General features: G+C 39.1%; 3 protein-coding genes across 4 annotated transcripts; 1 reads left to right on the forward strand and 2 right to left on the reverse strand.

The window, feature by feature from the left end:
* The first annotated feature begins 119 nt into the window (after positions 1 to 119).
* man2c1 (mannosidase, alpha, class 2C, member 1) lies at positions 120 to 12,728 on the forward strand. Its single transcript, XM_042496036.1, has 26 exons — positions 120 to 279; positions 2,197 to 2,322; positions 2,410 to 2,533; positions 3,195 to 3,265; positions 3,341 to 3,518; positions 3,605 to 3,794; positions 4,777 to 4,883; positions 4,982 to 5,092; positions 5,215 to 5,307; positions 5,431 to 5,547; positions 6,565 to 6,660; positions 6,761 to 6,906; positions 7,224 to 7,347; positions 8,082 to 8,203; positions 8,297 to 8,382; positions 8,472 to 8,618; positions 8,706 to 8,788; positions 9,533 to 9,627; positions 9,713 to 9,817; positions 9,927 to 10,083; positions 10,160 to 10,303; positions 10,455 to 10,564; positions 10,952 to 11,031; positions 11,416 to 11,558; positions 11,631 to 11,734; positions 11,816 to 12,728. The coding sequence occupies exons 1-26, from the start codon at positions 176 to 178 to the stop codon at positions 11,928 to 11,930; spliced, it is 3,078 nt and encodes a 1,025-aa protein (XP_042351970.1). The 5' UTR covers positions 120 to 175; the 3' UTR covers positions 11,931 to 12,728.
* neil1 (nei-like DNA glycosylase 1) lies at positions 12,685 to 18,441 on the reverse strand. Of its 2 annotated transcripts, none has more exons than XM_042496038.1 (10): positions 18,255 to 18,441; positions 16,484 to 16,970; positions 16,287 to 16,406; positions 14,643 to 14,751; positions 14,442 to 14,535; positions 13,924 to 14,045; positions 13,812 to 13,839; positions 13,662 to 13,732; positions 13,370 to 13,580; positions 12,685 to 12,775 (listed from the first exon to the last, which is right to left on the reverse strand). In XM_042496038.1, the coding sequence occupies exons 2-10, from the start codon at positions 16,936 to 16,938 to the stop codon at positions 12,729 to 12,731; spliced, it is 1,257 nt and encodes a 418-aa protein (XP_042351972.1). In that variant the 5' UTR covers positions 16,939 to 16,970; positions 18,255 to 18,441; the 3' UTR covers positions 12,685 to 12,728. The 2 variants fall into 2 exon arrangements, with proteins under 2 accessions (XP_042351972.1, XP_042351971.1); XM_042496037.1 differs by lacking the exon at positions 18,255 to 18,441 and adding an exon at positions 18,092 to 18,184.
* Positions 18,442 to 18,691: 250 nt separating this feature from the next.
* Positions 18,692 to 22,466, reverse strand: commd4 (COMM domain containing 4). The gene is made up of 8 exons (XM_042496519.1): positions 22,425 to 22,466; positions 22,060 to 22,131; positions 21,881 to 21,946; positions 21,747 to 21,786; positions 20,428 to 20,547; positions 19,532 to 19,612; positions 19,232 to 19,408; positions 18,692 to 19,111 (listed from the first exon to the last, which is right to left on the reverse strand). Exons 1-8 carry the CDS (start codon positions 22,425 to 22,427, stop codon positions 19,071 to 19,073), a joined length of 600 nt encoding a protein of 199 aa, XP_042352453.1. The 5' UTR covers positions 22,428 to 22,466; the 3' UTR covers positions 18,692 to 19,070.
* Between the last annotated feature and the right edge of the window lie 328 nt (positions 22,467 to 22,794).

Below are 22,794 nucleotides of genomic sequence, written 5' to 3' on the forward strand. Positions count from 1 at the left end.
CACCGCCATCTAGTGGCTGCTCATTTTGACTACAACAACAAAACCTTTTACTTCCGGGTCTCATGTAGATTTAGCGATAAAATCTTCCGCTGTGTCCATGTTCGCTGACTTCCGTATAATGCACCCATGGTTCACTGCTGTGAGAACCTGCAGGTGATTCTTGTATGTCGGTTTCATGATGAATCGTCAGCCTGTGCTGAAGAACAGGCGCACTCTTCTAGAGAGAGCAGAGAAATTTATTTCTGACATTTATTTCACTGACTGCAACCTGAGAGGACGGTAAGACACCAGTCACAGCTCACAGCTCTGACTTACTGCAAAGAAGTACTCGAGTACAATACTCAAAACATGTTTGTGGCCGTCTGCGATATTTTCTACTCATAATTCTTTTATTTGCATCTATTCATATTCTAAATGCACATTGTGTTGCTGTCTCTGTAGATGAGTACCAGTTTCACCAGTCTGCAAGCTAGTGAATAGAAATAACCTTAATCACACTAATATCTATAAGAAAATTAACCCTTTAACCCTAACAAATAAGACAGTTAGCAACTTAAGAGAAAAATGACACTTTACTTGCAAAAATATATATAAAAGCTGTGGGAAAATTACCTGGAAAATATGAAATTAAACTAAAAAATGGTAAATAAAAAGAAAGAAAAGTGATGTCAATCGAGGTCTCAAAGGGTTACGTTTCTTTATGATAAGTAATAGCAGAGGTGGGAACAAGTCATTAGATGCACAAGAAGAGCATTTATTTACCAAAAAGAAGGACAAAGGAAAGGGTCCAAACACAAAAAGCTGGGTCTTGCTGCTGGGAGTCAGAGAGTGTGTGAGCAGAGCATGAAGCCTCTGATAGACTGCTCTCAATTAGCCACTGATCACTATTGAGTTGCACCTGAAACAGAGAGCGTGCACGCACACGCACACGCGCGCACACACACACACACACACACACACACACACACACACACACACACAGAAGTGAAGCATGACAGAAAATGTACAACACATGTTGACATGTAAAAAGTTGATTCTATCATTAGAAAATCCAATCAGAGCATTACTTTTCTATTTAAACAGTATTTCCCCTATTAATGGTCACACTTAAATCCACTGTCCCTTCCAAAGGATGGATTTTAAAAAAAAATCTTACATAAAGGCTAAAGATCTTTTATATGATTTTTAATATGAATAAGTAATATAATATCTCATAATTACTTTAAAAGTTAAAACACAAACTATGTGCTTTAACAATCTGATTTATAGACTGAAACGTGCCCTGCGCTTCCCCCTTTCCCCACGGTCGGCCATGCTGCATTTCCCTTTACATGATGTGTAACTCTGTGATTGGCTCACTGACATCCCAACAAATAATGCTCCGTTCCATTTAAAGTCAGAGGTTGTAGTTTCCCAGTTGAAATTTCTGATTTCCAAGCGTTCCAGGTGCACAACACCAAACGTAAAGAAAAAACATAGACAGTGTTTTAATTGAATTAATTAAATGCATGCAAATATATTTTACATTGCCTTTTAGTTGATTTCTTACCATTTACAGTGTGTGCCTCCGTGGCTTCCACCGATGCTGTGTTGCTGTGTGACATCAGACCGCTGAAGTTGGGGTGCATGGATTTGCCCCGAGTTCACAACTAGGAACTCAGAGTGGCGTTCCATTGTACTTTTTCTAGTAGGAGGACAGAATATCTCAACTTTCATGTTATCTGGAATACAGCATCAGTGTGTGCATTTGTGTGAGGTCAGATGACAGTAATCATCTAGACAAGCATTGGAATGGGTTAAGCAAATATTTACATGTATAAATGTGTATATGTATCTTATATAAGTAGTATAAGTAGTTTGTTTGAACAGGTGCAACTGAACCCATCCTCAAAAAAGGAGTGCTGACTGTGCACTTTTATACAGCACTATTAATCAGTACCACAACATCGTAGGACATAGATATAGACAGAAAAGGAAGTGCAGTTGCTCTGGGGCCCATGAGATGGGGGGCCCAACAATGTGTTGACTGGAAAGAGGATGCTGGTGAATTTTCTTTTTTATGTTATGTTTTTGAGAGAAATCAGTACAGTTTGCTCAGGTTTCAAAGGGTTAATACTGACCTCATAACACTTCATGCAGTTATTGATTATGGGCTATATACATAAGTTTGACTCTTTGAATGATTATTCTCTGCAGACTCTATGGAGACTCTTTCCCGCTGGAGTCCCTTTCGTCTTTCTTGTCGCCTAAACGGATCCAGTTCACAGACGCCTCCAGGCAGACCTTTGCACCGTATAAAGTTGGTGATACCTTTGGACCCACGTAAGTAATAAAGCCAGATTTCATCAGGTCTCAGATTGTTTATTCCCTCAAATCTTGGCAATAACCCAAGCTTGATGTTTGTTGCAGATGGTGGACTTGCTGGTTTAAAGTGACCTTGAAAATCCCTGAGTCCTGGAGAGGCAAAGAGGTTCATCTTCTGTGGGAAAGTGATGGAGAAGCGATGGTATGGAGAAATGAACAGCCAGTGCAGGTAACACAGCAGCACTTCTTCTTTTTTCTTTTTTTTCAAGTAATGCATATATTCATGAAATTGTCATTTATTTGCTGTTGATTACAGGAAGTCATATTAATACACTCTTGGTATGACTGAAGCTGTTTCAAACTAGCATTACATATATACTGCTCTTTTTGTTGTTTATTTTTTTCCTTTTCAAATCAGAAAATATATTTTAAAATGTAAATAAAATGATATAAAGTAATATAGAATTAATTAACTAATTAATAAAATATTTATATACATATATATGCATACATACATTCATATACACATACATCCACATTTTAAAGAAAATGAGTGAGTTGAAAAATAAAAAATGCAAAGTAAATAAGATAATAAAAAATAAATTAAATAACTATGCATTTGTAAATGAAGTTTGGTTGGGGGGCAGCCAATATCTAGTTATGTTTTTCTTAGCTGCAGTTATCATTATCCAAAATAAGTATTTCCCATTCAAAAAGTCTTCTCCTGTGTAGTGGATTTTTAGCTTTGGCATAATAATAAACCATCAATCCAGAAAAAGTACCTTTGTTAGATTTATAGCAGCACTTTTAATTTTGTTAAGGTTGCATCAAAGTGCCAAAATCTATACTTAACACATGACTAGATTTCATTGGGACGTGTCGATTCTTAGGGCCTGACGAAGGAGGGCGAGAAGACGAGTTACATCCTGTCCGACTGTCTGACAGACGAGGAGCCGCACAGGTCAGTTTGCTAAACCACGAGCTCATTGCTGCCTCTGATTGGGCTTGGCTCATGGAATATTAACATGTTCTTTAGTGTCACTCTTTTTGTAGAGGTGGCCTGTAACGGGCTCTTCGGCGCTGGTCAGGGGTCCATGATTGCAGCTCCAGATCCAAACAGGAAGTTCTCTGTACAGAAGGCCGAGCTGGTGGTATTTAACCGAGACGTACGGGAGCTGATGACTGATTTTGAGATGCTGATCGACATCGTAAAGGTGAATTCACGTAAAACAATCCATGCTGGTCAAAAAGTTACTTGATTTGACTTTAAGTGAAAGCAAACATTTTTCTTCCCTCACAGGAGCTCGGAGAGGGAGAGCAGCGAGGCTACCAGGCGCTCTTCACCGTCAACGAGATGGTGAACCTGTGCGACCCCTCTGATCCCAGCTCTTTCCCCAGAGCTCACAGTCTGGCTCACAGCTTCTTCAGCCAGCGGAACGGAGACAGCCAGCACACTGTCCATGCCATGGGTCACTGCCACATAGACTCAGGTCTCACTTTAATGTCTTAAGCTGGTGTTAAATTCCCGCTCAGATCTGCAGTTCTGTTCACTCATTAGTGATATTTAGCGATTTACAGTGCAAAAGTGCACCTTGAACTTTTAGTAAGGTTATAATGATGGAACATACTTATTTCTCAGTCTCTTTAGTAAAATACAACCAGAACAAACAGAAAATAGTGTGACATCCCTCTCCACTTAGCATGTCTTGAACTCTCTTGAGCAGATAATACAAATGATCTGGTGTATTAACGGCAGGTTGCATTCAAGACAAGTCCAAAACTCAATACTGATTGTTTTAGAGCCTTATGTTATGGTTTTACGATTTCATATTTCATATTATATACTGACTTCAGTCTGGAGAAGCCATTTTATGTGACATTTTTTGCGTTTTAATGCATTGTTCTCTGTATTAATTGTTTGAACGTTAACCCTTTTAGGCCTGAGCAAAATGGCTTGATTTTTTTTCTAAAACATGGGAAGACATTAATGAAAGACTTAAAAAAGAAATGACCCAAACATTAGCAAGAAATTAGTAAAAAAAAAAAAAAAAATTACAAGAAAAATATTTAGAAAATGAAAAAAAAGGTTAAAAAAAGGGCAAACACAACTTGGAAGACATGCTTAAAATTGCAATAATTCTGTAACATTATTTTTAAAATGTAATTACAATAATTCTAAATGTTTATTTTTTAGCTTTTTTTCTTTTTTATCCCAAACATTTTCTATAGCTTTTTAAAAATATTTTCTAAATTTACTAATTTCCTGCAATTTGTGGTATCCTACATGCATATCCATTGTACTGTTTTTCTACACCATATATATATATATGGTGTAGAAAAACAGTACAATGGATATGCATGTAGGATATGAATAGATACCTATATTTGAAATAAAAACAGACAGAGCATGCACATACAATCTTGCAATATATTAAATCAAATTATTTAACATTTCTGCCTCATTATGTGCAGCTTGGCTGTGGCCCTACGAAGAGACCATTCGTAAATGTGGACGAAGCTGGGTAACAGTGATCCGTTTAATGGAGAAGAACCCGCAGTTTGTTTTTACCTGCTCTCAGGTGATTCCTCACTAACGCTGTTTTGTATGAACCTTTAAGTTTCTATAAATCTGAGTGCTTCTCTTCAGTTTTGACTTTTATTTTTACTCTTTGTGCAGGCGCAGCAGTTCCAGTGGGTAAAGAGCTGGTACCCGGGTCTCTTCTCCCAGATTCAACATTATGTCAAGAAAGGACAGTTCATTCCAGTTGGAGGAACGTGGGTGGAAATGGTGAACCTGATTCTGCAAATAAATCATGTCATGAAAATTTCGTGAATGAATTTATCCATATTATTTTGAGCTGTTAATGAAATCAAAAGTTAACATGTTCTAATAACACGTTTGCCTGTCAGGATGGCAATCTGCCGTCAGGTGAGTCCATGGTGCGGCAGTTTCTGGAAGGCCAGCGCTTTTTTAAGAGTGAGTTTGGGATCCATTGCAAAGAGGTAGGTATATATTTTTTTTAAAATGTGAAATGTACCCTGAATTGACCTGCGTGTGAAATATCAACTGCCTTTGTGGTCATGTTTTCATTACAAATGCATGATATCAGAATCTTTTCTTTTTAGTTCTGGCTTCCGGACACATTTGGCTACTCTGCTCAGCTTCCTCAAATCATGCAGGGCTCTGGCATTTCCAATTTCTTGACACAGAAGCTCAGCTGGAACCTGGTCAACACCTTTCCTGTAAGTAGTTAATATGCACTGATTTAACCTCAAGGGACTATATGACGCATTTTACGCACTTTTCATTTTTCATTTTTTGATAATTTTGGCTTTGTTCATCCATTTTGTCAAGATTTTACAGCTGAGCTCTTACAATAAGTCTAAAATACAGTGTGTAAACAAAACTGTTCATTCATACTGTTGAGTGCAAAAAATGTTCCATTGAAACACATTCAAACTGCAATTTTTGATCGCACATCCATCAAAGCATAAAATCATGCATTGTACTATTTCTTTATGTCATTCTTGCTTTTGCCTTGGAATTTGTTTTTTTTTTTTTTTTTTTTTTTACTATTTTCCACCTGAACATCATTTTTTTCCAACCATAGTTGGCATATGGAGAAAATACATGCTAATTCGACTTGGTGAACTGTCACAATCAATGTTGCTGCAAATCATTGACAAATCCCCGGCTATGATAATCAAAATAATATACTTTGCATGTAGTATATTGAAAGTAATTAATTCTATGTGTTTTGCGTTTTCCAACTAAAAACATAGTGGCATCATCACAAAACCTGAAATTTAAAGGGTTACAATTCTGAAAATTAATAAATATTTGATATTTATGATTAGGGCTGAAGTTGGTTAAAAAATAAACTTGATGGAAATAGAAAATCATATTAATGTAAAATATTTTTATAGCCTTATTTCAAAAATCGTAGTTTGTGTGCAGAGCAGTATGAGTGTGATTATTTGATGCTGCAGAAAAAATAATAATAATGTAAAAAAGAAACAAATATCAGTGTTGCTCCTAATCGTTGACATACCCAATTAAAAAAATTAGCATGTAGTATATTGAAAATAATTAATTTTTTGGTTTTTTTTCCATCTAATAACATATAGTGGCATCATGACAAAAACCTGGTATTTAAAGGGTTAAAATTCTGAAAATTAGAGTGTGTAATATTAAAGCGAAGCCTAAGGGTTAAAAACAAAAAATGAAAAATTTTCAGTTTTGATTTCTTCTTCTTTAAGCACAACACCTTCTTCTGGGAAGGTCTGGACGGCTCCAAGGTTCTTACTCACTTCCCGCCAGGAAATTCCTATGAAATGAAGGGCAAGGTTGAAGACGTGAGTTCTGTTTCTGGCCCACATGTACACATAACCAATGCTGAGTCTGGGGAAAAGAACATGAGGACAATATTTACAATCCTCTTTACTCTGCCCACAGCTGATTAAAACAGTGAGGAACAACAAAGACAAAGGCAGAGCTAACCATAGTGCGGCGCTGTTTGGCTTTGGCGACGGTGGCGGCGGACCCACGCAGCTGATGCTGGACCGACTGCAACGCGTCCAGGACACAGATGGACTTCCCAAGTCAGTTCCTGTCCCACACTCAAAATTCATCACTTGTCAGCATCAAAAGCCAAACCCAAACTATGACACCCTGAATAAATTAGTCAGTGATATACTCATGTTTCCTGCTCTGTGGGATCCCTGTCATTGGGTGTTTCAGCACACAGCCCGTAATCTCCACCAAGCTTGTTAAATGCAAAAGGATATGAGTGATGTCTTCTGATGTCATTTTGGTGTGACTTTACAATAATAGTTATTACAGTCATTTTACAGTCAGAATGAATAACAAAGGTGTAACCAGAGACGTCATTGTTCACTTCCGTCTCTGTGTTTCTCAGGGTCCGGACGTCCAGTCCTGACGAGCTTTTCTCGCAGCTTCAGGCCGACTCAGCTCTGCTTTGTACTTGGACCGGAGAGCTCTTCCTTGAGCTGCACAACGGCACGTACACCACACAGGCTCAGGTAGAAGACACTCTGTTCAGAGTCCTCGGTATTTGGAGGAGATGAGGTTTTGCAGTAGGATTTCTGTGAGGAAACAGAAAAAATCAAATGAAATAAAACTTTTTTATATACCACCTTTCCATCGAGCAGGGTTGAAAGAGCAGGACCTTCACTTGGAAATACACGTATACCAAGAACTATCATAGCCTTAAGGAGTAGCCATTTACTACACATGCCTTTGAAAAGGCAAACCCATCTCTGTCATGTTTTTTGTTTATTTTTTGGAAAATAATCAGTAGAAACCTATGATAAAATATGATGCTTATTTTACATACACAATTAAAACATTTTTTTTTATTTACCTTTTTGTTATTTTTGTCATACAAATATGCAGTGATGACTGCTGGGTAATATACATGTTGATGCTGCAATGACAAGTCTCTATTGGATGACATGATGAAACAATATGTGCATGATTGCGTGCACAGGGGCCCATCATATTAGTATGCACAGGGGCCCACCATAATAGTGTGCAAAGGGGCCCATCATAACTACTTTACACCACTGGCGGATACACAAGCATATAGGCAGCAGCATAATTAATTCCTTACAAAATAATGAAGTCCCACAGGAGACACCACTACAGGAGAGTTGTACTTAAGAAAATAGAAATGAAATGTGTGAAGTGTAAAACACTTTTTAAAAAATGTTAAAAATGTTTGTACTGTTTGATTAAGTGCTCTTACTGTTTGCAGATTAAACGAGGGAACCGTCAGTGTGAGACACTGCTTCATGACATTGAGATAGCCAGCAGCTTGGCGCTGTGTCGCGACAGCACTTTTCAGTATCCTGTGGAAAAGCTGCAGGAGCTCTGGAGGTCCGGATACAGCCGTTAATGTTTGGCAAAGAATAAATAAATAGCCTTTGTCATTACAGTATGAAAACGATTTCTTTGATTTTTCCCTTCCAGGCTGCTTCTTCTAAACCAGTTCCATGACGTGATTCCCGGCAGCTGCATAGAGATGGTTGTGGAGGATGCACTAAGATATTATGAAGGTGAAGTCTTAATTAGCTGTCCATTTAAAAACAAAGTCATATCGATGTATTGTTGTCTGCAATAAAAAGTGTATCATGCCATGATGTAGATATCCGCAGTGATGGTGCTACGCTGCTGCAGGCTGCCTGCAGAGCTCTGGGCTCAAAAGGCAACTCTGCTGGTGTGTTCAACTCTCTGCCATGGGAGCGCCAAGAGGTCATCCAGGTTCCAGATGGTGCTGGTAAACATGCTCTAGGTATGTTAGATATTTACAGTATTTATAATGTTGTCTTCTAAACTATAACTGCATAATGTGTCTTTTGTTCTGTGCTCTCGGTTGCAGCTCTGGTGAGAGTACCCAGCATCGGTTTGTCTCCTGTCAGAGAAACACTACAGCCAGCGACTCCAGTCTTTGTCACTGTGCAAGTACGGACTATTTCCATGTCATTTATTTAGATGGACAACACAAATTAATCAGCATTTCTGTAAATGTGCCAGTCTTAGTCATCAGGCTAATTTTCAACTGTAGTCCTTCAGCAAAATGTTTTGAAAACTGTAAAATGATAAAAACTCACATAACAAGCAGCAGGAAAACAGTGACACCAAAAGCTACATTAAACAGGAACTCCCGAGACAGAACACAAGTCATGCGAAGAAACAAGAAACAGCAGAACACCAGTACAAAACAAGAGCACAGCAACAACATATAGCATTTTGGCACAAATAGTCATGCATGCAACATGAAGCAACAACATACAACTAAGCATAACATGCAGAGCAGCAACAGCAACAAGAAACGGATTCTGTTTCGACAGAAGCAGAGATAAAAATAAGTCATAACATAGATCTTAATAAAATGTTAAAAGACACAGTAATGGGTTAACAGTATGTTTGTTTGCACTAAAACACAAGCAGGCCATGCAACACTAAGTTAGGCAGGTTTTCAATAAAATAAATAATTCATACATTTCCATGCAAAGTTGGGCGCCTGGCAATGGACAGAAGACATAAGGCGAGTTAGCAGCAGGTTAGCTGATATAACAACAGTAGAGTTTTAGACAACAATTCACAGTGTTGATTACAAATGTTCACGTCTCATTTTTCAAAAGCCAGGCCTTGAGCTATGCTGTAATTTAATGTGGATAACCGCGAAGCTGTCTGACGTTACAGGAGGATGGCACCGTCCTCATGGAGAACGGGATTTTAAAGACTGTCGTAAACAAAGATGGCACTTTGGCGTCACTCTGTTTGATCAATGCAAGCAGGTACTGCAGGACCACATGTGACCCGCTGTGTTTTGTCTCTTTCAGTATTAACATAAATGAATTCTCATCTGTGTGTTGGTTTCAGAGAAGCCATCTCTGACAGCTGTCTCGGGAACCAGTTTGTTATCTTTGATGATGTCCCTCTGTACTGGGATGCTTGGGATGTAATGGACTACCATCTGCAGACAAGGTGTCAATCATAAGTTACATCTGTATTTTGCGTCTCTGACACACATCAAAGTATTTGCAGATACTGCGGTTGCGAATATTAAAACCTAAGTGTTGAATTGACTCCATAGGAAGCCGGTGCAGGAGGTTGTGCAGCCTGTACATGTAGTGTCCTCAGGTGGGCTCAGAGGCAGCGTCAGCTTCACCCTCAGGATCAGCGACAAGAGCACCATCACACAGGAGATTGTTATAGACGCCATGTGTCCTTACCTCAAATTCAACACAGAGGTAATTTATAATGTGATCTAACAGACACTTTTTTTAACACGCCAGAAGTACTAAATATTTTATCCTCCAATTTCAGGTAAAGTGGACTGAGTCACATAAGTTTCTTAAAGTGGAATTCCCAGTACGAGTACGCAGCCTCAATGCTACATATGAGATCCAGTTTGGCCATCTGCAGAGACCCACACACAGGAACACTTCATGGGACTGGGCCAGATTTGAGGTACAACACTGTGTATTAGTAAGCTCAATGAATACACATCTCCAGCAACGCCTGGTGTCCTGTTTTGGCCCTGCACACCTTACCTGCAGGACAACAGTGATGAGATTCTTTGTATTGTCTTTGCTGTTTTTCATCATGGTTTCCTTCTCAGGTTTGGGGTCACAAGTGGGCCGATTTGTCGGAGCACAACTTTGGCGTTGCACTGCTGAATGACTGCAAATACGGCTACTCGGTCCACAAGAACACCATGACGCTGTCACTGTGAGGTTTCCCTCTCTTACTCAACCATTCTAACACAGGGCCCTTATAGGCTCTTGAAATCAATTAGTTGATTTAAGGAAAAAAATCAAGGTATTGAAAATTTTTGAAAACAGACATGGGTCATTAAAAGTGCTTGAATTTATTAATTTGTGCAAAAATAGATGTTTCTGAAATTGTCTGCCAAAAAATATATATAAAATTCTCAATGTTTTAACTGTAATTAACCTTGATTTGTGTCAAACAGTACTGTTGGGTTCTTGAATTTGAGAGAATTAGCTTCAGAAAGGCTTTGAATTTTAGAGGGTTTGGGAACCCTGCTAGCAGTATGAGTAAGTTTCACCAAATTTAAATAACCCATGCATCTAACAGTCAATGACTTTATCTTAGACTGAGAGCACCTAAAGCACCTGATGCTAATGCGGACATGGGGACACATCATTTCACCTATGCAGTCATGCCACACACAGGTAGGATTGAATTGTGCTCATTAACTCTTAAGAATCTGCTTGAACCCCTTTCTTTCTCTATATTGACTCTCTAACCTCGATGGCCATTTAATCTTATCACTGCCTCTCTTTATACCCATATTTCTTTATTTTTTGTTTTGCCTTGTTTCTTTTAATTTTTTTTTTTGAATCTTTTTTTCATTTGCCACTTTGTGTAAATTGTGTTGCTTGTTGTGTTTATGGGTGGGGAAAATATACCATTTAAAAAAAAAAATGTCTTTAACAACTTCAGTTTTACAAAACTGTCCATAACATGCTTTGAACTCTTTAATAAACTTTTTTTTTTAAAACCAAAAACTCAGACTGTGGAACTTGTAATATAATATTTTCTGTGTTGTAATCTAGGATCTTTCCAAAATGCCTCCGTCATCCAGAGTGCGTACAACCTCAACTTCCCTCTGAGGTCAGTCCAGTGCAGTCCTGACACCGAGCCCTGGAGTGCCTTTTCTGTCAGCTCTGCTGCAGTCATCCTTGAGACCATTAAACAGGTATCCCATTAGATGCTAGGCTCAGCTGCTAATCCACTCAGCCCACTAATGGCCATTTACTCTACTTGACAGGCTGAGGACAGGAAGGGGGCCCTTGTAGTCCGACTCCACGAGTCCCTTGGGAGCAGCGTGACTGCAACTCTCTGCACCACCCTTCCGCTCAGGGAAGCCTGGCAGTGCGTGTTTTTCTATTTTTATACAGCATTGCTAATGTTGTATTGTCTTCTAAGAACAAAACTTTTTTCTCTCCCTTTCAGTTGTGATCTCTTGGAGAGACTTGACTCCACCCGGCCAGCACACATTACATCAGAGGGAATTACTCTGAACTTCAGCCCCTTCCAAATTGTGTCACTGCTCCTCATCTTGCCATAAATACAGCATTTGACCAAACCTCAGGGGCGACTCAACTGGAATATTAATCAACACTAAGGGCAGAAACTAGTAAAACCCTTTCAAATGTATCATCTGGTGCTGCAGTTTTTTTTAGGAGGCTTATGATGGAGGGCATCTTTCCCGGCCACTCCTCGATGACAATCTGTCAGAAACAATGTAATTCATTTTCATCAAAACAATAAACAGTTGCAGATCTTTTGTAGAAATGTGTTTATTAAAAACAGTATAAAAGAAATGTTAGCAGATATATCCACCATGATGTCATCATTCGTTTGTTAAAAACTGCTTTGAAGCCTTAAATGTGGCACTGTGGCCGACGCTAAACTGGATTTTTGAAGTGAGAAGTGACCATATTTGAACAAAGGGTAGATCTGTGAAGGGGTTAGGATAGATCTGACTGAGAATGCGAGGGCACAGCTGTGGTAGCAACTTATCAATCACAAGGTAGCCACGCCCTAAAGCATATCCTGCTTTATGGTCTATTTAACTCTAGATAGGATCCTAATGTACAGATGAACATCATGCTGTGTTGAGGAAGACTTAAAAATAGAGATGGATATGATAACTCATAAGGATAATGTTTCCTGAGATAGTAAATGAAGTGAGAAGCTGGCTGGTTTTAGACTTGTATACAGTCATTGGTGTCGCCCCCTGCTGGCCATTAGCAAGAATGCAGGTTTGCAGCCCTGCCACATAGTCTTCACTGCTCAGGTACCAAAAAGAACACCTTTATGAAAACATAAAGACAGTCCCATACTGTGATGTCTCCCTCTCTTTTCATTTGCCGCTCTGTCTGGTCCCTCTGCTGCTCCGCCTCTGTGGCACTGCAACAAAGACAACCATGAGATAAGATTTTGTTTTTTTCCCCAACAGGCTGTTTGCACCTGATGTCAAATGCCAACGTTTTGCGCTGTTTACAGCTTTACTAACAGGTCAAATCAGAAAAAAGGACCTACTTTTAAGTCCCACAAGCAGTGACACATTAAGGCGAGAAGTTTAAAAAAACTAATGGAGAAACTTCGGCAGACATTTGGAGTGGAGTCAGACTAAATTGTGTTTTGTATGTCACGTTTTCAGCTGTGTTTCTGAACACCTCAATGTTTGATTTAACAAAACAAGGTAGAAGATACTAGACACAGTTAGCCAGATAGCTCATGGCCCGATGCTTGTGCTGCATCTATCCATGTGAAGTAACTTCAGAGCTGAAACAGCAATATAAAAAGATAGTAATTCTCAAGCAAACATACTAATCCTGGAAAAAACAAGATGGCAGTCAGTCAACGCTGCTTTCTATCCGATGTCGTAGACACAGCCACAGTAGAAATGGTTATAAGTTTCAAGACTCTTGTGCGCCTTCATTTGGCTCTCTATGCCTGCCCCCCCCCATGTTTCATTTTGGGAGAATATTATTAACTCACCTGCAGTTGGCTCTGCACTGCTGCTTTTCCTCCTCGTCAATCTCTTTTCCTCCAGTTGAGGTGTGTTTTCTTTTCGGGACTTTTCGGCTTTTTCTCTCTTGGATCTGGTTTCCTTTGAACGTGCATTCTTCTCTTTCTTTGGTGTTTTGGTCTTGGTTTCCTCTTTGACCACTTTCTTCTTTGATGTGCTGGCTGAGCGACTCCTGGCCACCTAATGAAACAAACTTTTGTTAACAGCAACATCTGCAGAGATCATCACTTATCCAGCTAAAAAATAAGTGACTGTAAATACCTTTTTCTTGTCTGTGTAATCATGGTCGTCTTCTTTCTTTACTCTCTTTTTTGCCTTGGGTGATTTTGAATCTGCTTGGTGAAAACAGACTGATCAGTTTATGCATTTTCAGGTGCATTCAGCTCTCAGTTTTGTGAATTTTAAAAGTACCTTTAGGCACCATGGGGCCTGCATCTCCCTGAAATTAGAAAAGCAAATTAGTATCAGTGATATAAATGATACTGTGGAGATTGAAATATATGATTTTGCTTTTTTTACTCACTTTAAACCACATAGTTCTGCCATTGTGGTCCCGTATAGATTTCATTCCATCCACGTAGTAACACTGCAGCCACGCCTCAAAGTCAGAGTAGTCTTTTTTCTGGGGGTCATAGCCCTTTCCACCTAAGTCACAAAGCACGACAGAAATAACAATAATGATAATGGTGATAATAATAATAATAATAGTTTACAGGTGCTTTGACAAACAATCCATACCAATAAGAGTAAATGCTGTTTGAACAATATTAGCAGTAAACACAGAAAAAAATAGTACTAATAGTAGAATAAAACACGATCGGGGCAGTGTCAAAGAGTAAATTAAAAAATAAAATACAAACTACAATAGATGAATTAAAACAAACAAATTAAAATAGACATAAAAGGAAGTCTATAAAAATGGGTTTCAAGAAGTGATTTTACAGAAGTCACTGATGGAGGTATTTCACAGGAAAATCTAATTAACGGAGTGAAAATTTTATGAATCACGACTGTCTTTTGCTGGATTACATCGTAACTGACCGAGGTTAACCACCTCCAGAGGCACTGTGTGACACAATCTGAGCAAGTCACCCGTCTCCCCTTTCGCCCGCTTCTGTTTGGGCCCCTTTGAGCTCTAGTGCGTGGGGGAAAAAAAGAAAGGCATTGTTAGAAAATGTAAAGCGGCGATTGTTGAGTGTCTGATGATCTGAAAACCTCGAGTCTCTGTCTGGGCTCTTTCACCTTTGTGTCTGTGATCCCATTTTTCACAGGCTTCTTATTTTCACATAAATCTTCTGAGTCAAGGCCTTCCAGTACGCTTCTGGCAGGCACAAAGGGGGGGATGTTTAACCTAGAGAAGATAAACTACTTTAGTGCCATTCTTTAGTAAAAACAAAAAGGCTCTTTTGTTTTTTAAAGTGCATCTGAATCATTACGCCTCCCCGCTGCAGGAAAGACAGCAAGAAGTAAAGGAAAGCCTTTCTTTATATATCCAGGAAGAAACAGACCTTCAGACTCTTGAAACCTGGTTCTGATTTTCAGTCCAGCAAACACAGCACGTTAATGGTCTTGCGTTTTACAGGGATAAAATCAAAGTTCATTAAGTCTTTCTGTTATGACACTGATTGGTGAATCACTGTAATAATAACGCACGGAAACAAAGCTTCTCCCTGTTGCATTGTTGCTAATCTAGTTGTGTTTCTTTCTAAACTGCGTATCAGCCTGCTGTCAGTCAAGGCTGTCTGCTCTGTGCAAGTGCCTGTTTTCTCTCACATTTTTGTCATTTTGTGGCCACCAGTTAAATCTAGAGAGGTTCCACAGCCACAAAATGGCAATATGGGCACAACTACAAAAATACTTGTGTTCTCTAAATGAGTAAATAGTAATACTGTAATAATCATTAGGGATGCAGCTTTTCAGTCTCAGTACCGATACCTCTCATCAGTCTATCCTGGTTTCATTTTTCTGAAAGGTGACACAAGGCCGTGGACTGTTGTGACGCTAAAACAATGAGCCAGCGGCCTGCTGTAACTAAATAAATGTGGCTGTTAGAGGAAACACTGAATATTTAATGACATTGACAAAGACCTTGTATTTGACTAGAACTGAAATAATTAGTTGATTAGTTAATTAGTAGGAGAGAAAATAAATCTGCAACCACTTTGATAACTGACAAACGCTCGTGAATCATCTATTCAAATAACAGAATAGAGTAGCAATAACTTGTGTGAAGATTTGATGCTTTTCTAAATTATTTGTCTGTAAACAGAGTATTGAGTGGTTTTGAACTGTTTGACGGACAAACAAATAATTTGAGGATGTCATGCAAGCATGGGAAAGTTACATTTTCCCAGTTTTCTGACATTTTACAGACAGACAGATGTAGATATAAGTTGTTAATCCATCATGTACCATACAGCAATCGTCAGTCAACTATCATAAAAAAACAATCATCAGATTATTCCAGAGTTAAAATACCTGTTAGTTACAGGCCTATATTTAAAGTGGATTGTCATGTCATGGCTGATAACTGATCAAAAGGTCCACTTAAGGGGCAGAATTTAGGGGCAGCTATTGGCAAAATAGAATATGATATTCATGAGCATATTTTCTCTAGTGTATAATCACCTGAAAAAAACAAACTTGTGTTACCTTAGAATGAGCCATTATACCTACATATATCTACATATAGAGTGTAACAGAGTCTCCCATGTTGTCCTACAGTAGCCCAGAATGGACAAACCGAACACTGGCACTAGATAAGGCCACTTGAGTTTTTTGGTGGCTACCAAAGTTTTTCCTTCATGACCCCAAATCCTACACACTACACCTTAAAAAAACTCAGTACAGGTGCATTTCCAACACGTGGTTGTTCATTTTTATTACCTGAAAAGGATTTCGGCCCTGAGGTAGTTCCCAATACCATTGAAGTACTTCTGATTGAGCAGAACCTCACAGATGGGCCGGTCGAAGGCTCTGTCAGACAGGTGCGACACCACGTTCTCCCTGCAAAATAACGGACTGGTCAGTGTGAACGTGATTATTTGCAGCTGAACTCAAGTGACACGATCAGCGTTACTAACCTGAAGCTTTCATACTCAAACATGATGCAAGGCCCTCGGTCAGGCTGCCACGTCCCATTAGGCTGCCAGCTGCCAAACCTGCGTGCGTCCACAAAGCTCAGCACTCTGCGGGGCATCTCTTTGGAATAAAAGCGCAGATGGGCATGTTTGGGCAGCTCATGCTCTGTGGTGAAGCGGAAATACCCTGACATCCCAAAGCGAAAGACTACATCCATGGGGTGGTCTGCCTGCTCTGTTTTCACTCTCTGTTTGGAGTCATCACTCTTCATGGGCGTCAGCGTGAGCTTCACTTCCTTCCCTCTGGAAGTGGCAGTGATGCGATAGGACTCGCAGGTGAAGGGCACATCGGGACTCTTGCTGACCTCAGATTTTTGGACCGGTCCAGTGAACACTACTCCTGCGCACATTTTGTTCACATACAGGCTGGCCAGGTGGAGCTCTGGTCCCTCGGGCATTTTTGTTGGAACAAAAGGAAGCTGTGCTGCAACTGCAGAGAATAAAAAGATGACATAACTAAATCTAACATCCAGGGCAGCAGACACAACGGAGCAGAGGGGGTGGGGGTTATGGACACCTAATCATGAGTGGAGATTATCAGACAGTGGGCCCCTGGGCCCTGACATGCAGGAGGCCCCACCACATCGCCTACATTTTGCAGCTTTTTGTAGTTGTTATGCACCTCTCTGTGGTTTAGGTCATTTTTTGTCTCTTTGCAGCTGTTTTGCATCTCTTCGTAATCATTTACGTTTCTTTGAGGTAATTTTTAGTCTCCTTTTTTTTGGTACGTGTTAATTTGAGTAACATTTTGCAGGTGAAGGCCAAGAGGGCCACTGGGTCTGTGCACAGATAGGCTCGTTCATTAAGCCATCCATGCACTTAATGCTCACATATGACTACTTTTAGGCCAACAAATGAGAAATGCAGGCAAATTCAACTTTTGGCTAAAATCTCTGATCTTCTCTGTCTGTCTCAGCCATTGTCTTCTCCTCTACATGCACGGATCCCTCCTCCCTTTAAGCTCCCTCACTATAATGATCAGCTGATTGGATTCAGCAGGGCAGGATAAAGTGTCCTGGCTGCCTGCCCACTGGCTTATTGTAGGCTTTGTAGTCTTTTACTAAATGCCATGATGGTTTGTAGTCCTTGCTCTAAGTGTAGGGCAAATGAACAGTTAACTGAACAAATAATAAAAGCATTTTAAATCCAATTACTTGTTAAACCAAAATATTAGTTTATGTTAATATTTCATACTAATACGATGTATGTTGAGTAGACCTGTGACCTTAAGATTTCTAAAATTTTGGCCTTTATGCCACATACGCATAACAGGATAGGGGCCAAGTGTGACTTCATCCAGGCAAAAATACTTAAGTGCAAGACAAAAATAGGCCTCTCGCTGCAAAAAAGAGGAAGAAGAAGGTCTGTACACTCTAGCTGCAAATATAGGCCTACCGGATATTTTACAAGTAAGAGACTTCAGTGTGCAGACACACAACAACGCATGCACATCCTGCCTCAGACCAAAAACATGACTCACAAACGACCACACGTGATGATTAATCAATGCTCTGACTGCACAACATGGCTACACTGGCTACAAAGTCTTACCACACATCTTGCAAATCCTGATTGCATTTTGTCAAACCTCCTTTTGCAGATCTTCGTGTTTGTGCACTGCACGTCGACTAACAATGAACCAAAACACTGAGCACGCTATGAAAGTAGGCGTTTTCACTGAGTTGCAAGGAGCATCAAGTGGTTAACAACTTACCCAAACCAGGAAGTAGATTGCACCGATGATGAAAAATAGCCACTAAAACAGTCTTTTACTGTAATGACATAACCTGTGGAGTCTGCCGGGCCGCTGTCCTCTCTGCAGGGCTGCACAATGTGCAGGTAAAACCCGCAATGCTTTCACAACATGCCTGTTACCAAACATGTTATATCACCGTGGCTCATTCATTCACCTGAAAATGTCGCGAGATTTCGATTCTTTCCACGCTCGGTATTCATAATTTGGTATTTCTCTTGCGTTTCTCATCTCAGTGGGTGTTATCGTCATGTTTTCCAATAATTCACTGAAAACGGCGGGGGAAAAGATAATCGTAGTTTTTGATACGCAACAAAGAAACACAACAGACGCAGTCAGTCAGTCCCCAGATGCATGATGGGATACGTAGGCGCTACGGAAGACGACAAGGATGCAAATATCTCCGTTTTATTTTATTTATAAGCATAAGAAGGTTAAACACATTATCAACATAATTCAAATCATGTGTAAATTAATATACAATCATGTGTGGATTCATATAATTAATATACAATATAATACAAAAATGCACCATTCTGTATTTTTGAAAAGTCTGGAAACATTTCCACCAGTTATTACTAATGTGGTAGAAAAGCACAACTAAATATCTGTCAGTACAAATAAGGAATAAGACATTCACATGACCTCTGAAAGGACAACGTTCATACGTAAAATTATAGTGTACAAGATGTAAGAATGGCACTTTTGGCAGCCTATCAGCATCATTCGTGTCCAGCTCTTGGTCAGATGTTGAGGTCTAATTTTATCGTCCTCTCTTCATTGTAGTGCATTCATCCTTGCCTGGGCTTGTTTGAGCTCTGTTGAAACACACATAGGGAAAAAAAGAATTATTAAAACATAAAACTGGTTTGTAAAATTGCTTGAAATGGAAGCGCTGGTAAATAAAGAACTGCAATTTGATGAGATGAAGAACTGACCTGCAAGCAATACTCTGAACTTGTTGGCAGAAATGGAAACAACAGTCGTCTCTGAGCAGCCTGACTCTGCTCCTTGTGCCTGCAGTTTCAGCTGAATCATAGGTTCATTGACCTCCCTCAGTTCACTGGAGCTCAGAGTGTAATCAATGCGCCATGACACAGCCTCCAGTTGGCCCACTGAAATTCATTATGGGGCAGAATTGATGGCAACGCTCAGTCAGAAACCTCGCAGAGGACAGCTCTCATCATCAGTTATTTTTGTCTTCCTCTTTAAAAAAGACAAGACAGAGAAGTACTTACACCTCAGGCTTGTCTCTCTTAATTTGCACTGCAGTGCAGAGTGCTTGTCTTCATATGACTTGCAGAGACCAGTTGTGTGTTCTAAAAAAAATGGAGATTAGTGTGTAATTAAAAGCAAAGTCAAGATTTATTTTTAGTGCATGATCAAATAAAAGTCTTTCAGCTCACTATTAGCAGAAGTACTTTGCCAGTTCATTAATACAAAAGTAAGGGGTCGATGAGAGAAAAATGTGACCGCCACAGTTTTCAAGTACTTGAAAAGACAAGAATAAAGTGGATGTCTTAACAACATTTGAAAAGGAGAATCTCAAACTGGCAAGGAGTCAACAATGCACCAAAGTCGCAATGCACCACACCACTCTTCCCACCAATCAGCACAAAGTGATAAATTGTGCATGTAGCAAGTCACATTCAAGTACCAGATGAGTATAGACAGGAGGGAAATCCAGGCACTCCAAAAGTGTGAAAAAACTAGGAGGAATTACATTTAAAAGCCTTTATTATAGTGGCTAAATCATTAAAAAAGCCAACATGTTTCGACCACTACCGGTCTTCATTAGGGCTTTAAAAACATATGCATTATAACTATGGCCCCACCTATATAGCTTCGGGAACCTATAGGAAGTCATTATGTAACCCAGATGATGAGATGACAGGTAAAAACAGAATGAATGATGCCAAATGAGTAGTTTTTTATCATTCTACACAAAAGACTGTCATACAGTGCAGCAAGCTCCAATTATAATTGGGGTGTGAATTCAGTCCTGCATGTAACAACCAGTCTGTCCTCACTTTTGGCACAAAATAATAGGAGAAGGTCTGTGCACGTGTGACTACAGATTATGTAACATAATCATCATTTTTATACCAAAGATGGGAAACCCCAGTGGACTCACCTTTAGGCAGGCCGAGCTGCTGCAGCTCGCTGGACAGAGATTCACTGTCAACATCGTGCTTCGCTGCACTGGACAGAATGAAGCTGAGCACCGCTACACTGGCTTTGATGTCCCCGCTCTCTGCAAGTCAAAATGATGTCATGGATGAATCTTTTACAACAAAGGAATGCAATGCAAGAATTATATTTAATTTTCCAGTGGTGGAAAATAACTAAGCACATTTACTTAAGCAGTATCCTACTTAGAGGTCCAGTGTGTAGGACGTAGGGGCATCTGTTAGTGGAAACTATGTGTATATAATTTATAATCACCTGAAAACAAGATTGGCTGTGGCATTGTTGCCTTGGAATTTACTGTTCAATCAGTATTTTAATGTGACCATCTACAATAATAACATGCTGCTTATAAAGATAATTTTTGGTTTATGATAATATGACACTCACGGGAGGCATTTTTTTCATAAGCAGAAGTTTTACTTTTGATACTTTCAGTAAATTTTCAACATATATGGCTGAACTTTTGATTCAGATATACAGTATGTTGTGGTGACGCTACTTTAACCCTTAGGGACTGTTTGTTGGATTTTACACGCTTTTCATTCTTCATTTTATGATAACTTTGGCTGTGTTCATGCATATGGCATACATTTTAGCAAGATTTTGGATTTTTATTTAATCCTGGAATGCCCAGTTCAGCTCCTATGATAAGTCTCAAAAGCACTGTGTAAACAAATGACATTTATACTGTCAGGTGCAAAATCACAATCAGTGTTGATGTTAATCATTGACATATCCCAGGCTGTGATAATTTAAAAAAAAATCTATTTAGCATGTAGTATATTGAAAATAATTCATTTTTTGTTTTGTTTTGTTTTATCCAAAAAAAAAAATAATGGCATGATGAAAAAAAAATGGCATTTCAATGGTTAAAATTCTGAAAATTAATGAATATTTTTTATTTAATACTAGGACTGATATTGATAATGATGAACTCAATGAAGGCAGAAAATAATATTAATGTACAATATTTTTTAAAGCTTGATTTTGAAAAGCACATTTAGTACAAAGAGCGATATGAACAAAGAGAATAAAGAGCGAACAATATTAATAGAATATGCAGGAATATGCTTAAAAAAACTAAAAACTAAGAGACTGTACATATATACATATATACAAGTGTGAAGTGCGGAACAGTATCTGAATAAATAAAAATAAAGTCAGCAGTGTAGAGTGACATGGAGCTAAGACCAGAGTTTAAAGAGCAGACAGAGGTGAGTTATTGTACAGATGAAACTAAGTTCAAGTAAGAAGGAGGCTTACCAAACTTTGCATCTGCAGTAAGCTTTGTGACCTTGTCATACTAAAAAAAGAAAGACGACTGATCAGTGTTAGATATCTGTGTAAATATATGACAAGAAATAAGTATATTGTGTGAATTTATGATAAGCTCTTACATCGATGCCGTCCCCGAGCAAATCCCTCAGCACTTGAGCACAGAGGAGTTTCATTTTGATACTCGACTGTTAAATTAATAACGCAGAAGAAACAGTTATTAATATCAAAATACACAATAAAACGTCACAGAAAATAAGTCATATTCACCCATTTTTTAAAGTGATGGACATATACTCACAAGCTTCGCTAATGTGCTAATTTCAGCGAGTACCCAGTCTGGGCAGTCCAGATCTCCACAGAAACGGAACCGCTAAAACAGACAAAACATCCCATAAATGTTCTTCAGTGTACTTTCACAAAAGTACGTGGTTTAACACTTTAACGCCAGCATTAACACTAGCTTTCCATCGGTGAAAGCTGCTAACTAGCTTAGCCTGCTAACTACTGACAAGCCGCACAAAGCACCGGTAGCGTTAAAGTAAACAGTAACGTCATTATAAATCATGCAACTCATTACACTAACAAACTTAAATGTCCTATACATGAAATAGCATCTAAATCTTGAAACTAATGCTGAATAATAAGATTATTAAATGTGTTTACCATGGCTGTCAGCTGAGTAGATGTACAGGAAGTAGCTAGACAGGAAGTAGTCACTGCCTTCTGGCTTCTGATTGGACGAAAAGTGTGCCCCTCATGGTGGTCCTGATGTTGAGGGCATTTTTGAAAACAAACATAATCAATATAAAATAAATATCTTTATTGTGGGAAATGGGAAGACAGTGATATTGTTTTGGTTAAACAACTTGTTAATGGTTGGTAACTGGTTCACTTTGGCTATATATTGCTCTCTAAATGGCTTTGTAAATGTATGCATGGACATACACGCGTGTGCGATGGTGTGTGTAAGTATAAATGTATTAGGGCATGTGTGTACTTAGATATGTACAGTTTTGATATATGATTTTTGACT

Source organism: Plectropomus leopardus, chromosome 11, assembly GCF_008729295.1.
Source record: "Plectropomus leopardus isolate mb chromosome 11, YSFRI_Pleo_2.0, whole genome shotgun sequence".
NCBI lineage: Eukaryota > Metazoa > Chordata > Actinopteri > Perciformes > Serranidae > Plectropomus > Plectropomus leopardus.

Excerpts from the sequence above, each read along its gene's own strand:
- neil1 (XM_042496037.1), bottom strand. Across the intron at positions 14,752-16,286 it reads AGGGCCGAAATCCTTTTCAG|GTTAAACATCCCCCCCTTTG; the intron begins GTAATAAAAATG and ends TATCTTCTCTAG. Across the intron at positions 13,733-13,811 it reads AGGCCCCATGGTGCCTAAAG|ATTCAAAATCACCCAAGGCA; the intron begins GTACTTTTAAAA and ends TTCACCAAGCAG.
- commd4 (XM_042496519.1), bottom strand. Across the intron at positions 21,787-21,880 it reads TGCTCGGGGACGGCATCGAT|TATGACAAGGTCACAAAGCT; the intron begins GTAAGAGCTTAT and ends TTCTTTTTTTAG. Across the intron at positions 19,112-19,231 it reads GTTCAGAGTATTGCTTGCAG|AGCTCAAACAAGCCCAGGCA; the intron begins GTCAGTTCTTCA and ends GTGTTTCAACAG.
- man2c1 (XM_042496036.1), top strand. The coding sequence starts at position 176 with ATGATGAATCGTCAGCCTGTGCTGAAGAACAGGCGCACTCTTCTAGAG. Across the intron at positions 8,383-8,471 it reads TGCACTAAGATATTATGAAG|ATATCCGCAGTGATGGTGCT; the intron begins GTGAAGTCTTAA and ends GCCATGATGTAG. Across the intron at positions 11,032-11,415 it reads TGCAGTCATGCCACACACAG|GATCTTTCCAAAATGCCTCC; the intron begins GTAGGATTGAAT and ends GTTGTAATCTAG.